Source organism: Triturus cristatus, chromosome 12 (genome assembly GCF_964204655.1).
Source record: "Triturus cristatus chromosome 12, aTriCri1.1, whole genome shotgun sequence".
In the NCBI taxonomy this organism is placed as follows: domain Eukaryota; kingdom Metazoa; phylum Chordata; class Amphibia; order Caudata; family Salamandridae; genus Triturus; species Triturus cristatus.
In genome coordinates, this window is record NC_140595.1 from 52,874,834 (window position 1) to 52,890,417 (window position 15,584).

General features: G+C 46.8%; 1 protein-coding gene across 3 annotated transcripts in view; it reads left to right on the forward strand.

Moving 5' to 3' along the window:
- LOC146772442 (uncharacterized) overlaps positions 1-15,584 on the forward strand; it is a 179,809-nt gene that overhangs the window by 129,720 nt on the left and 34,505 nt on the right. The window contains exons 1-2 of one of the 3 annotated variants that reach the window (XM_085638716.1): positions 3,173-3,363; positions 11,251-11,313. The exons of 1 other annotated variant lie outside the window; for it this stretch is intronic. In XM_085638716.1, the coding sequence (XP_085494842.1) occupies positions 3,314-3,363; positions 11,251-11,313 (113 nt within the window). In that variant the 5' untranslated portion in view covers positions 3,173-3,313. Of the gene's footprint in view, positions 1-2,838; positions 3,364-11,250; positions 11,314-15,584 lie in introns of those variants that run through there. One more of the 3 variants, XM_085638718.1, reaches the window with a different exon arrangement.

A 15,584-nucleotide genomic window follows, 5' to 3' on the forward strand; every position in this document is an offset into this window, starting at 1 on the left:
TGTTTTGTGTGTTTAGTCTATCATGTGTACCTTTGTAACTGTATATATGTATTTGCTTTGCGTGTTCAGTCTATCATGTGTACCTTTGTAACTGTATATATGTAATTGTTTTGTGTGTTTAGTCTATCATGTGTACCTTTGTAACTGTATATATGTAATTGCTTTGCATGTTCAGTCTATCATGTGTACCTTTGTAACTGTATATATGTAATTGTTTTGTGTGTTTAGTCTATCATGTGTACCTTTGTAACTGTATATATGTATTTGCTTTGCGTGTTCAGTCTATCATGTGTACCTTTGTAACTGTATATATGTAATTGCTTTGCGTGTTCAGTCTATCATGTGTACCTTTGTAACTGTATATATGTAATTGCTTTGCGTGTTCAGTCTATCATGTGTACCTTTGTAACTGTATATATGTAATTGCTTTGCGTGTTTAGTCTATCATGTGTACCTTTGTAACTGTATATATGTACTTGCTTTGCGTGTTCAGTCTATCATGTGTACCTTTGTAACTGTATATATGTACTTGCTTTGCGTGTTCAGTCTATCTTGTGTACCTTTGTAACTGTATATATGTAATTGTTTTGCGTGTTCAGTCTATCATGTGTACCTTTGTAACTGTATATATGTAATTGTTTTGTGTGTTCAGTCTATCATGTGTACCTTTGTAACTGTATATATGTAATTGCTTTGCGTGTTCAGTCTATCATGTGTACCTTTGTAACTGTATATATGTACTTGCTTTGCGTGTTCAGTCTATCATGTGTACCTTTGTAACTGTATATATGTACTTGCTTTGCGTGTTCAGTCTATCATGTGTACCTTTGTAACTGTATATATGTACTTGCTTTGCGTGTTCAGTCTATCTTGTGTACCTTTGTAACTGTATATATGTAATTGTTTTGTGTGTTTAGTCTATCATGTGTACCTTTGTAACTGTATATATGTATTTGCTTTGCGTGTTCAGTCTATCATGTGTACCTTTGTAACTGTATATATGTAATTGCTTTGCGTGTTCAGTCTATCATGTGTACCTTTGTAACTGTATATATGTACTTGCTTTGCGTGTTCAGTCTATCTTGTGTACCTTTTGTAACTTACCTGGTTCTTTTGTAAAGCGCTCTGACACCTTTGGGTAAAGTTTGTGCTATATAAAGACTGCATTAAAAATCATAAACAGCGGGTGGGGCGCAATAGTGATATTGAAGCAAGATATGTAGCGAGAGGAGAGGAGAAAACAATGGGTGAATGAGAGAGCGGAGAATCCGGGAGGCAGAGAAGAATAAATACCATAACAAAAGAGTAGAGGCAGAGATAGAGCGAATGAAGAGAAACTGAATAGTAGAGAGGAAGAGAGAACGAGAAAGTGAGGCAGAGGGAAGGATGAGAAAGGTGGAGAGAAAAGGATTTAAAGACAGCCGGAGAGCGACGGGGGGGGGGGGGGGGGTGCGAGAGTGGAGAGACCTGGAGGGAAAGAGAAATATGTATATATGTTTTTTTAAGCTTGAGGGTGGGCTTAAGGGGGTGGAGTCAAGCTATGAGTGGGGAAAAGAAGAAGAAAGATTCAGAGACTGCCAAGAAATGATGGAGAGGGGGAACCGTAAACCCACAGGGGCTGTGGTGGAGGAGGGAGAAAGGCTGGTACTGGGGAATCATGTACTCTCATCAGTACAAGCAATGTCTGTTGTGTATTTCAGTGCATGCATCGTGCACGCCAGGAAGCGGAACGCTTCTAGGCGCTTAGCATGCATTCACCGAAGCTTCTTGCTTCTGTAAGTCTCAATGAGAGCCTGTAAAAAGCTGTAGTGGCCTTATAGAGCCACGAGGCCGAGATACCACCGCAGACAGTGTCTCTAAAAGGCAGGAGGGGTGCGTCGCAGCCACTCACGGTCAGGCTGGGGTGCAGGCAGTCTGTTTTTTTGCAATTTTAAAAAGCTTAATGTTTGCCCAAGGCACTAGAGCGCCTTACGTGAGAACCAGGCGTATTACGGGAGGACCACACGTTTCCAAGGGATTAGCTTTCATTGGTGCAACAGGTGCAGTGGCACCTGGGCCCAGAGGCCGGAGGGGCTACTGAAACTTGACTAGTGCTGTATGTCATACTTCAAACAGCCGCCCGTGGGAGGATTCCTTCCGTGCGCTAAGGCCCGTTGCACCTTTTGCCTGTTTTTTTAGGCATGGGAAGATAAATGATTTGCCCAGAATCACACAGTATTTTGGGGCGAGGCCGGGGTTCAAATCTGGTTTACGCAGGCCCAAAGTTGGCAGCCACATCTCGTCAGTCAGTCGCTTCAGAGTACTGGGTCACAGGGGTCTGCCGTCTCTATTCGAGCACCGCCACCCATTCTGAGCCGACATCCAGCCACCTTGAAGCACTCGCTTAACATGCGGCTGACTCCCTCTGCCCCAGCTCTGCCAGCCTCTCGGGGGCACTGGCCCTTCCTACACATCATACCCACACAAGTGACTGACTCTGAGCCCCTGATATGTCACTAATTCGTGTGTGAGTCCCCAGAGACGCAGGACTGTCAGAAGCCAGGCCAGTCTCCTCTGGCCACGCCCCTCACCCCACTTGTACCAGCCCCACTGACTGACCACTGTGTGCATGTTCAGTCAGTCATCCACCGGGCTGTCCCCTCTGAGCCCGCCCACCACTCTACTAGTACCAGCCCCTCAGACTTGCCACTGCGTGCATGGTGAGACAGTCGCCCTCAGGGGCGGGCCTTGCCCGGCCTCCTGGGCAGTCCCTGGCAGGGAGAGGTGAGCTGGCACCATGGTGGGCGGGCCCCGGGGAGGGGCCCGTGGATATCAGCTGAGAGGGAGGGCTCAGCGCCCAGAGAGAGAGCGGACTACCCCAGGGGTGTGTGACAGAGCAGCATGCGCGCCAGAGACAGCGGAGCAGCCAGAGGGGGCGTGGGGGGCACTGCCGGGATGAGCTAGCCGCGGAGAGAGGGCGGAGAGGGCCGGGGGAAACAGAGAGAGCCGGAGAAGGGAACCGAGAGCCCGAGGAGGAGAACGCAGCGGGGAAGGAGAGACAACGAGTGCGGAGAGACAGACTTGGACAAAGAGCGAGACATCGGAAGGAGGGACTGGATCCTGGTGAAAGAGAGAGAAACAAGGGAGCAACAGGGACAATCGAAAGAGAAACTGCCAGGGACGCGGAAGCAGGCGAGACCCCCAAAAGAGAGACTCTGAAAAGAGACTGAGACACTGAAAGACTGCTGAAGGAGAGAAGTGAAAGAGACGCTCCAGGAGGGAGGAAGGAGCGGCGGACCAGCGCCTTATACCGGCGCCTCGAGGCACCGCCACCATGAAGCTGGTCGGGAGGAGCTCTCGGGAGACCCTCACTCTACCTCTCAGGTATGTCCCTGCCACAAACCCGGTCCCAGTCTCTGCCATGTTCATACCTCAGCTCTGCCTGGGTGATGTGTGCATCCATCATGATTTCGTGTAGCGCCTTCCTTTGGGATCTGGCAACTTCCGGGCGCTTTTTGTACAAGCAGTGTATAACCATGTAAATAACCTGTATTTAACTTACTTCGAACTGCCCCTACCATTGACAAGTGTATTCAAAATCTAGGTGATTACATTACACTGTTTTCCCAGGATCACACACTTCGGCGGAGTGGAGAAGCTGGGATTAGAAATCTGGTCCCTGGCTCTACCTCTGATGCAGTTCTTAATAACCATCCTTATGGTTCTGCCCCATTTAGAGCAAGACCCCTAGACCTTCTGGACAGGGCTACGGGATCTTTTCGTTTCTAACTTCGTGTGTGTGGGGGTGATTTGTCTGTGTGTGGGTGATTTGTCTGTGTGGGGGTGATTTGTCCGTGTGGAGGCTGTTGTCGAGAGTTGTGGAAACGTGTCTGTGTATGACAAGTGTTTGTGAGGGGGACTCGTGCGTGAGTGTGTAAGCAGATATTTGTGTACGAGCTGTGTGTGGTGACCTGCGTGCTGGATGTATGTGTGTGTAGTAAGGTTAGGGTTCTAAGTGTATGTGTGTAGATGGAATTGTTAAGTGTGTGGAAGCAAGCCTCTGTGTTGTCTCGGTCTGCATGTGTATGGCGGATGTGTGTGATCTGTAGAACGGCATCTTATGTCAGGGGTGCTGTGTGTAGCGCCTTGAGACCTGTGTGTTGTGAAGCAAGCCGGTGTATACACAGTAAGTGTGAGCCTTGGTTCTGATCCAAGGGGCCGGAGACAGCCTACTCTGGACCCGTCTGACCCTAAAGTGGGGTTGTAATTAAGCGTAGCCTCAAACGCAAGGGGGGTTGCAGTGAACATAGCCTCGAACTGAAAGACCTGTAATTACAGAGCATCTCTGTAATTGAGCGGAGCCTCGAACGCAAGGTTGTTGCAGTGAATTTAGCCTCGAACAGAGAGACCTGTAATTACAGAGCATCTCTGCAATTGAGCGGAGCCTCGAACGCAAGGGGTGAGCGGAGTTGCAGTGACATAGCCTCGAACAGAGAGACCTGTAATTACAGAGCATCTCTGTGACCGAGCAGAGGCTGGAAATAATGGAACTACCATTGAGCACATACGGGTCGATTCACAAAAGCATTTATGAGCACAGAAGTAGTGTTTTAAATACTATTACAGTGTTAAATGTCAAGTGGAAGTGCAGAGTGCACAATCTTTTCCACTTGTGCTGAATATTCCCATTTTTGGTGTTTTGGGGCCAATTCACAAAGGCAGGTAAGGGTACATGAAACAGAATTACTGAAGCACTCTGCTTACTCCAAAGTGCTGTTGTGAATCGTCTCGAAAGTATTCCTCCCTCTGGTTTTATTGTGCTGTGTGGGGGGGGGGGGGGTACTTCTTGTTTGTGTGCGCTTCAGCCCATGTACACATGCTTTCCAGTATCTGTGTCGTGAGTTTGTGTTGACGTAGGTTCGAGCACTGGTGTTTATGGCTGCTGGAAACCCTGAGTGTGTGTTTGTGGGGCTGTGAGTAGTGCTGCGTAAGGATTTGTGCTGTCCTCTCGAGTGTCTGGAGATGTACATTTGTGTAGTGGTTGGGACACGGTGGCCACCTGCGTCCACGTCTGCGTCAAGACATCGTGTTTTCTGTCCCGAGCTGGTAACCTACTGCATTCTGGGATTTGTAGTCCTGGTTTCCATCCACCCCCCCACTTGATAACAATGTTTTGTAACATGGGGGTCTTGGAATGGAAGCCTGGTCTCGGGGTGTTTTGGCGTGAGGCTGGACCCCAAGTTCTGGGGTGCTGTAGGGATGGTGTAGGGTTGTGTTGAACAGCGTAGGTAGCACGCATTTTGAGGTAGTATAAGGTGCTAGAAGCCTGGTTTGTCTATGGTGTTGTATTGTTTGCATAATGGCACAAGTGCTGCTTGAAGGAAGACCACAAGCCACTTGTGTACAGTTGCTTGTATTTGCACACAGCAATGTTTGTTTGCACAGCTCCGTGCACGTCTCCATGTGACTGCAGGACTGAATGACTGTAAGTATGTGTGTGGTTGTACACAGGCCTTCCGGTTGTCTACAGGTTGTGTTGTCCGGTTTGTGTTTTTGTCCAGAAGCAGATGGAGTTTTCCACGTGGCTCTAATTCTATTGTAGGACTTTGTGTGAGTTACACTAGGCACTCGGGTGTTGGGTAGAGGTTGTGCTGGTCGGTGTGTTCTCCGTAAGGTGTCCATGTGGCTGTAGCTGTAATGCCCTTGTAGGTCTATTTGTGAGTTACACAAGGTACTCTTGTGTTGGGCAGAGGTTGGTTGTAGGTTCTTCCATACACAAATGGACTCCAGATGGCTGACATGCTGGTGCAGGTCTGTGTGTGCATCACACACGGCTTTGAGATTGTATTGAGGTTGTGTGGGGTGGTTGGTGTGTTCTTTCACAGGCCTATGAAGTGTGGCGGCTTGTGTGTCAGATATGAGGCCTCATGAGGTTCTGTAGAGTTCGTGTTTGGTACTCGGAGGTTTTGTTTAGCACTTTGGGGGTCTGTATGAGGCTGAGTTAGAGTTTAGCTGGGCTTTGCATCACAATGAGAGGATTGTGTTACCCTGAATGCTTTGTGTGTTGGAGTATGTGGTGGGTATCTGAGACTTTGAGCTTCCGTGGTGTGTGGCGACCTGTGTGTGGCTGCAGCGATGTGTGGTTATGTGAGACTTTGAGCTTCTGTACAGGTTGTGTGTAAGGGGTTTGTGTGCAGCGGCATCGATGTGTATACTTGTTGTTTTTCTATAGCGCTGCATTCCATCTGTTGGCAGCTTCTTGGCTCTCTGTCGCTGAGATCACTTCTACCGGAACAGTTTATTCTAGTGTGTGGGGAAAACCGGAGAGAAAAGCGGCAGGGAGAGTCAGGGCGCGAGGAACCGAAATATCTGTAAAAACAAGGGAAGTGTGAAATGAACGTTCTGACAGCACAGTTGCAAACTTTGTCACTTTCACCAAAAGTGTGAAGTTTCCTGCAAAACAATGTTACACAGAATATTTTGTCAGTTTTTCCCCCCCTCTCGGAGAAGTAGATTTTGGTGAATTATTTTTCTTCTTCAAAACCTACCCATTGAAGGATTTAGCTTCCACCATTTTATTTAATTTACCAATGTACAAAGTTGACAGTGGTTTTCTTAGAAATGGAGTAGGCCATCCACACATAGGCGCTGGAACTAGGGGTGCGGGGGCTGCTGCAGCACCCCCTAAATTACCACACTGGAGTTCAGAAAGTGAATGAGCAATAAAAAGGCCTCTTAACATTTTATTTTTGCCTTTGTCACATTTGCTGTGTGTTGAAGGACAGAGGTCAAATGTCACGCTATGTCTCTTGACAAATAGCTCTTTATCCTTTTTAAAAAGGAGATTGGTGTTTACTTTTCTTTCTCTGACTCCAAGGGAGAGGGTTTTGTTAAGTAAATTCTGAGGATCTCACTGGGTACAGGGAGTCTGAAAGGAAAAGCTCTACAATGTCATTTTTTCGAAGCACAACATTTAAATACCTGTAAATGAACTGTACAAACATTTCACAATATATTTTTAGGGATGGAAACATTTTTTTTTTTGTAATTCTGAAGTGTGATAAACAACTTTTTAATTGGTTCAAAAGAAATCAATACACTGTTGATCGAACTGGATCACTTTTGATCGAGCAAGATCCTGTCTGTTTTGATGAATCCAGGGCCACTTGGTTTTGACTGAAAAAAATGAGGTCTACCTGAATAAACCCCTCCAACCTTTGAAGAGCTATTGTGTCTGCACAAGAACTGCTTTCATTTTCTCTTGGAGCCCCACTTATTCCTTCCAGGCCTGGATATGGTGTATTTTTTAGGTCTCGCCTGACCCAGCGCATGCGCTGGTCTGCCGAGACTTATTGAGAGGGCTCCAAAAAGTGCTACCAGGCCAGCCTAGAGCTACAGTGCATGTGCGCGGGCGCGCGCGCCGCTTTTACCATGATTACTTTCACTTTCGCGGCCGTGATCGTGATCACATTCGCGGCCGCTTCGCATAGCCAATAGGTCTCGCTTTTGGGACCTTATAAGTATTTAGTTATGCAACTGTTGCATGGCTAAAAACTTATAAGGTCGCAAAGGCGAGACCTATTGGCTATGCCAATGCTTGTTTAATGGTATACTTTGGTCAAGGGGAGGAAGGCGGAGCAGACACTGGGTGCACGTCGCACCCTTCTGCATGCCTTGCACTATGTCTCTCTCTACAGAACTATAAGTAGGGCTCCCGGTTTTATGGTATTTATTCTTTTCACATTTCCGTCTGTATTTATCCATATTTATTTTTGGTCAACTTTATCTGTATTTATCCATATTTATTATGGGTTTGGTGAAAAAAATAAAGCTGAAACGGGTATATTTCCGTATTTATTTAACCAATAAATATGCAATCACGCTTGAATGCCTGCCAGGTTTCAGGGATATGAACACCTTCAGAGATTAATTAATGTACTTATATGAAAATATGCACATTTCAGTATCAGCCTAGTGCATATCTACTGCTGTTTAAGACTCTTTACTAAAATTCCTTTTATTTTTAACCCCCTTACCTATCATTCCACACAGTTATTGACCTGGCAGTCATGGCAAAGTGTATTTAGAATCACTCAAAAAGCACCCAATTGCCGTTTTTATCCACATTTAAAAATAAATACAGACAAGAAATTAAATGGCTTTCTGTCTGTATTTATCTGTAAAAACTGAAAACTGGGAGCCTTAACTATGAGTAACGACTTACCGCTTTGAGCCTTCAGCAGCGGGTTCTGGGCACAGGGTATGCCCTCAGTGCCCATGCCACCTCACACCTCATGGCAGGCAGCCTCCTCTTCAGCGGTTGATTTGGCAATGAGGGCATTCCTTCTTGCCCGCTTTGGTGTAATTCCATTCAGCATTTTTGGTTGCATCACAGAACAGAAGTTAGAACCAGACTAAATGGGAAATGCTATTTTTTGTATCAACCCAAGCACTTTGCACCCCACCCCCCCCCCCCCCCTGACCAGTATACTTACAATTTGAAACATTGAGTCTCGGCCGAGTCAGCCAGGACTCGGCCAAATTTCTCAGAGCTTCAGCAAATTGTGCCAAAGTTGTCACCAATACAAAATTCCCATTCCTATGGCCCACGTTCAACAAAACGCCAGAGTGATAACGGTGGACCTTTCTGAGGCGCGAGATCGGGAGGACATCCGCTATCAAGGGGGGGGGGCATTCAGCTTTCAGGGGACAGTTCATTGATTAAAACCCAATCTACAGTCTAGTGCAGAGGTCTTCAAACTGGGGGGTGGATCCCCCTTGGGGGGCCTCAAGTGATCCCAGCGGGTGGCGCGGCGCCAGGCTTTGGGCAAAAGAAGCATTATGCTGATAACAGTGCACTGTTTTAAATGGAAAGAAATGTGTGGCGGTGAGACACCCTGTCATGGGCCATCACTAACAACTTTTGTCTTTTATATCCTGGCGTGGGGGAAGGAACTCCAAATATTCTTCAAAACCCCACACCCATTTCTAATAGTCACACTGTGGATACTTTTACACGTTCGTTAGGCCTGCCTGACCAGAATAATATGTTTGGCAATCAATTATTTGGTTGCATTTTTAAAACAGTAACAGAATTTAACTGGAATTTTTATATAAGTCTTGTGTTTAAATAAGTTGAGCAGTGGCGGCTTGCATAGGGCGTGCTGCGGGGGAGGGACAGGGTGGGGGGTAGCAAACACGGACATACGACGGAACGGAGGAAAGTAATTATTACGTTCCTCCGTTCGCCATTTGTCCGAGTTTTCTACCCCCCCCCCCCCCACCCCCATCCTGCCACTCCCCTGCCTCGCAGCACGCCCTATGCGAGCCGCCACTGAAGTTGAGACATATTTAAGAATTGTCAATTTAATGGAATAATTGTGAAAAATTCTGAAGGGGTTCCGATTAATTTAATGTTTTCTGGGGGTGGGGCGGCATTAAATAGTTTGCAGGCCACTGGTCTAGTGCCTCCTGCGAGTTTTGTTAATCGATTCAATATCCCTTGAAAGCCCTGTATTAGGATTAACAACTCCCCGTGAAGACTGGCACGGTTTCGGGGATGGATGCTGCTGTTTGTCAGCAGGTGGCGCTGTCCGGCATCAGGAGGGCTGTGACTTATATGTTGACTGATGCTGAAGTGCACATCTTTGGTTCACAGGGGTGCTCACACCTGCATCAGCAGCATTTAGCCCCAGAAATGGCCTTTTTAAAGAGCACGTCAAAGAAAACTCGACACTTCCTCAGACGTCATGTGGTTCCACCTGAAGCCATAGACAGCAACAACAGACTCAAAAACATTGCTCACTAAAATGTCTACCATACTCTGCTATTTCCCTCCAAAAGTATAAACCAATTTTTAATACCTGAACCGAGCCAAGCTCACGTTCCACCTATTGCAGGACTGGATGGGTGTACTACTCTCACTCCACTCCTGGCGCCTATAGAGGCAGATGGTGTGATTTGGGGCAGATCAACGTTTCGGTGGGGAGATATTGATACGCGGTAGATATATTGGCTGCCCATATTTTTACAAACGTTGGCTTGATGTATCAAAGGGTTTTACCCAATCTGTGTTTATAGGGAAATACGTTGATACATAAGAGCCAAAATATTTTAATCAATGTCTTCTACTGGCTACCAAAGACGGATGGGCTGAGGTCTGTACAGTTGGTTGAACTAGCGCCTCCCACTGTCTCCCACTGTCTATCACACTTGAGGGTGTAGTCAAGATACTATAAGATACAAGGGCCCTAGCTGAACAATTTTTTTCTTAGCAATTTGGTTTTAGCAAGTCATCACACCCCGTGGACTCCTTGAAATTGGCAGGCCTCGGTGAAATTTAAATGAAGCTGTCATAATTATGTGAATGTAATGTAATGCGTGTTACACAAATTCCCAAAATTAATCCAGTGTACCACATTACGCAACCACGTACCATTTGCAATAAAGAAATAACACAAATGCGCCACTCGTGATAAAAGTGTACCAAGAACGCAGGGGAACAAAATTACAAAAACTGATTTTGTTAGGAATGCTTTTGCTTAAATATATTCTAGCCCAAAAGTTGACATAAGGATACATTAAGAGCAAATTGACGAGCTTGCATTTTGAATAATTATAGGTAATTTCATGTAATTGAGTGAAAGCAAATTACATGTATTTTTAACACACCCCTAGAAATTGCTGTCAGTTAAGCCTTACCTTTGAGTGGTTTATCTCTGTGCTACTTGCTTCTTTCCTCCCTTTCTTCCCTCCGCCCCTCTCAAAGGGCGCTGTCAACCCCCAACTCTGTGTCCATTTTTAATGTTGAAGCTGGCCTTGAGGTGTGGTCACTTAATGTCTGTGTTTGCAAAGCCTTCATGTTTCCTAGTTCCTTATGTGACTAGTTTGAGTCCAGGCTATTTACTTTGCATTCTGGGATTTGCAGTCCTGTTTATCCCCTTGTAAAATCAAAACTACAAGTCCCAGGATGCAAAAAACCCATTTGGGTTCTATGATCTTCTCACCCATGAACCTTGGGAACTTGAGAGCTTTGCCTGTTAGTGTTGTTGAATGTTGTTTTGTGTCTGTCCTACTGTTTGTGCCAGCCACAGATCTGATCTTAGCAAACCCTAAACAGGGGGTTTGACTGGAGAAGAACTGTTAGAGTAAAGCAGTCTGTACCTGCCAACCCGAACCTCTCTGTCAAAGGAGAGAATCGGGGGGCAGCTCAGACACTGTACAACCCCTGTCTTGTCTTCTATATGTGTTTATTAATCCTCTCTGTTGCAGAGATTGGCGTGGTGTCCACCGCTTCCTTGCTGTCGTGTCCAACCCCTGTTGGGGTCGCTCCTGGTATGTACTTTACCTCTTCTGTTACTATTAGAAATGGAGGACATATTGGTCCCCACAAGAGGGATTCTGGGACTATCCCGCCGCCACCTTTGACACAGTGTGCGCTTTTGGACAGATCTGCCAGAAGGAAACATGGTAGATAAAGGTTTGTTGTGAGTACACGTGTCGAAGCTCTGAAGCTCTTACTATTTATATTAGAATAGATTTATGGTAACCATAAGTGCGATTTATATGTATTTATGTATGTGGTATTTCTATAGCGCAAACCTAGCCAACAGGCTGCCGAGCCCATATCTATTTCATAATTTCCTTCTGTGAAATCATAAAAAGTGGCGACCGAGACTCCCGGGACATGTTCGTGAGTCGCTCAACCAATGTGGGCGTGAAGGGGCTAGAGCAGGGTGTCCAACGTGGGTCTAGAAGGACTGGACCCAGGCCAGACTTTCAAGATGGGCACATAAGACAAATATGGATGTAATGCATCTAAATGGGACTCCTGTGCCTACAGGTGGTTTTCTTTAAAATCTGGCATGAACCGGCCTCTCTAAACTGGCACTGTCTGTCTCTACAGAGTACCAAGTAGTCAGTCCAACTTTGCCTCACACTTTTAACTGAGCTCCTCCAGCGTGTTCCTGAAATGCCTACTTTATTTTTGTACTACACCAAAGTTTCTTAAAGCCATGGGCTTGTTGGATCTGCTCTCAATATTTCAGATTCAACTTAACTTCCTGTGGGTTGAAGGAGGCCTCTTCTGGGAGACCACAGGACAACCTTCTGCCAACCCCACTGGGGTCCCTTCCGGCGGGTTGAACCTGGCCGAACTGACCAGCTGGGCAAGCCACGAGAGTAACAAAACTTTAGAGGACCCTCCTGAAAAGTACTTGGAGGGCTCGCCCCCTCCGGACTCAGTCAGGAGCTCCCAGGCCAGGGGACTGAGCTGAGGGGGCTCCCTGGAGCTCTGGGCCCTCCTGCTCCATGGGGGCTGTGGGGGCCTACGTTAAGCCACTGGGGCAAGCGGGCAATCCCCCTGGAGGCTGGAGCCTCAGAAGGCTGGTTTTGAAGCTTGATGGCCAGTTTCAACCTCCAAGAGTGGTGGTGTGCGGTATGCGATTCCGGTGGCAACTTGAAAGTGTTGCTCTGGTTCTAGCACGTCTACACAAGGGGGCTGAGTTTATATTTTATTGCCAGGGGTGTTTTAAGTTCCCAGTCCGGCCCTGGGGCTGAAGAATCTCCTTTACTTCTCAGTCCCGCTTTCTCAGGGCCCCCTGCATTACCCACAGTCAGGAAATGTCACCCTTCGTGATTGCAGGCTTGTTCCGCAACTTTGGACAAGACAAAAGTTAACAAGTGTCTGGCAGTTCCATGTTGCCGGATGTCCTGTTTCCATCTGCAAAGATTTCACTGCTCAGTCGGTGGTGTTTTTCCCCTGTTAAGGGGAAAACGAAGTGGTTATTTACCAGTAGGAGTAGTTTTGCAGCTTGAAGAATTTTATGGATTTGAACCCAACAACTAGATGGCGGAATAATGCACAGCAGGTGAATCCAGGAAAGATTCACGCTGCAAAACCCTTCTCCTGGAGTCTCCTGCCTTCCAATGAGAAAGCTACATGAACCAATAATTCTGGGAAAGTGCAGCAAGAATCTGGAAATCCTTTCGCCTGCCCCTCCCTACGAACCCTCCCACCACCCTTCAAAATAAACCCACAATGCATCTTTTCAAAAGACCTTTGGGCTAAATCTGTGATCTGCCACAGTGGCGTAACGAAACTTGAGGGGGCTCACCTGCAAGGTACGTGTAGGGGCCCCCTCCGAGCTCAATCGGGCCAAAATACTGTGCTGAGGGGGGCCCCATGAAGCTTTGGGGGCCCCCCGCACCGCGTGGGCCTGTGTTACGCCCCTGATCTGTCACACGCTCTTGCAGCCACGGCTGGTGGAGGTAAGAGACAGAGCCAGGCTTTTTAGTGGCTCGTCCACCCTACATGGAAATTACACAGTTTTAGTTAAATAAAGGAAAAGAGAAAAAACAGATTATCCCAAGGTGTTCATGAGTGCAGCCGCAGTGGGTGGAGGAGGGGGGGGGTGGAGAGAGAGAGAGAGAGAGAGAGAGAGAGAGAGAGTCATCAGCTGACAACGAGGGAAAATAAAAAAACAAGGAAAGCCACTTACCTTGCAGTGGCGAGCGCAAGGTAAGTGGTTTTCTTTTTTTTGTAAAATGTATTTTCCCTCATCAGTCTGTCGACACCACCCAGCCCCACCGCTCTTACCTGCACCGGCCACGGCTACTGGTCAAAAGATTTTTTTAATTTTATTTTTTTACTTTGTAGATGGGTTGTCATACTATGTGATATTTTTATATCAATCAGTAGATTTGTGGAGCGCTACTTGGCACTTGTGAGGATATACAGGCACTATCATTTACATTGCAAACGTTTTCAGGGATCCGCTCTTGAATGGGCTCTAAGATCCGAGCCGGACCCTTGGCTCAGCTCTGGCTTGGTTATCTCGGTTAATTTGTAGTCTCGCCCACCTCCTATCTCCTTGACGGCTAGAATTTGTCCTCTTGTAAATGTGGTGATGTATGGTTGCCAAGTGGTAGCAGCCCGATTTATGCCCTTAGTGGCAGCGGAGCTGTATTTCTACTCACACAAGATTTGCTTATTTTGAGCTATGGAAACCAGTTATTCGTAATGACCTGGAGTGAGGTGGTCATCCTAGGTACGAAGAGCTGCTCTGCCCTTCAAAGGACAGCTGTGTATACTATCTAAGGACAGAAATATCTCACCAAGGGGGCTTCACAGCAGCGGCGTTTCAGTTCATGGTTGCCTGGGCTATTTTTTTGTCAGTTCTTGACTTCCTGTTATATTTCTGTAAATTCTTGGTTTCCGGTCTCGCGGTTCCCTTGTATTGTGGTAAGTGTGAGGGAAGTGCATGTCTCGACAAACACTGCCGGCTCTTAAAAAGAAATTGAACTTTTGGCCAGAGAATGTGGCCAAACATGAGTATGACACAGGTTGTGTCCCATGTCAAACTCTTATGTTTCCAGTGCTTTAAATGGGCCAGTACGGAGTACCGGTACTTTTTTATTTTTAGAGGGAGAGTACCGGCACTTCTCAAGAGAAATGCTATACTTTTAATTGGAGAGTGCCTGCCCTTCTCGGAAACAAGCAGGGACTCTGGTACAGAGTACCTGCACTTCTATTTTTCCATTTCAAGCACTGCATGTTTCCCTGGTCCATGTGTGAGTAGCTCACCTAGTACAGATGTCTACTCTGCATTCTGGGACTTGTAGTCCTGATTTTATAACGGAATGAACAGGACTACAAGTACCAGAAAGAATAGCTAAAAACTTGCACAGGTTGGCTCACATATCGACCTGGGAAACTTGCCAACTTTGCCTGCGTGTATGAACCGAACTCTGGTAAGGGGCACTCCACCTGATAGAACAAGCCTCTACAACGGCATAGTGTCCTTAGGGTAGGGGGACTGAGTCCTAGTAGTGCATAAGTCTAACACACAGGCTCTGCACAGATCAGTGCCCTTAGGGCAATGGGACTGTGCCCGGGAGTACACAAGTCACACACACAGGCTGTGCACAGGGACGTGCCCTGAGAGTAAGGCCACGGTATCATAAGAGTACACCCAACACACACACACACACACAGCCTTCGCACAAGTAACTACGCTTAGAGTAGAGTCAAAGAAGTTTTAAGACCTGGACAAAGTGGGCGTTTGCCCACCCAGGGCCCTCACCCTCCAAGGGGTCTCCTGGGGAAGTGAACTCTGTGGCATAGAGCCCTTGCACACGAACAGTGCCCTTGGAGTAAAGGAACGGTGTTGTGGGAGTACAGGCATAACGCATAATCTCTCCAAGGGTCCCGGCCCTCAAAAGCCTGACCGGACTAAAGAGCATTACCAGAGTTTGAAAATGTACTTTAGGGAGCAACTGTTTACACGCTGCGGATTACAATCAAAATATTCATATTGCATAATATGTTTTTCTTCTGGATGGAAATTATGCACTTCAGGGCCTGGAAAGTCGGAATGGCCGGGTTTGGTGTGCTCTGGCCGAGCAGCGAGCCCTATTTAAAAATCCCAAACTCCTCTGAGATGTTATCTCACTTCCGGGTTTCCCACGTGATGACCTTTCAGCTGGATACCAAGAGGTGTTGTACAACACGCTTATCATTCTGGAATGTTGGCCGGTTCCATAATTACCCAAACTCACTTGTCTTTTGGTGTTAAATGATCAATGAGTCAGCTGAATGTTATGCA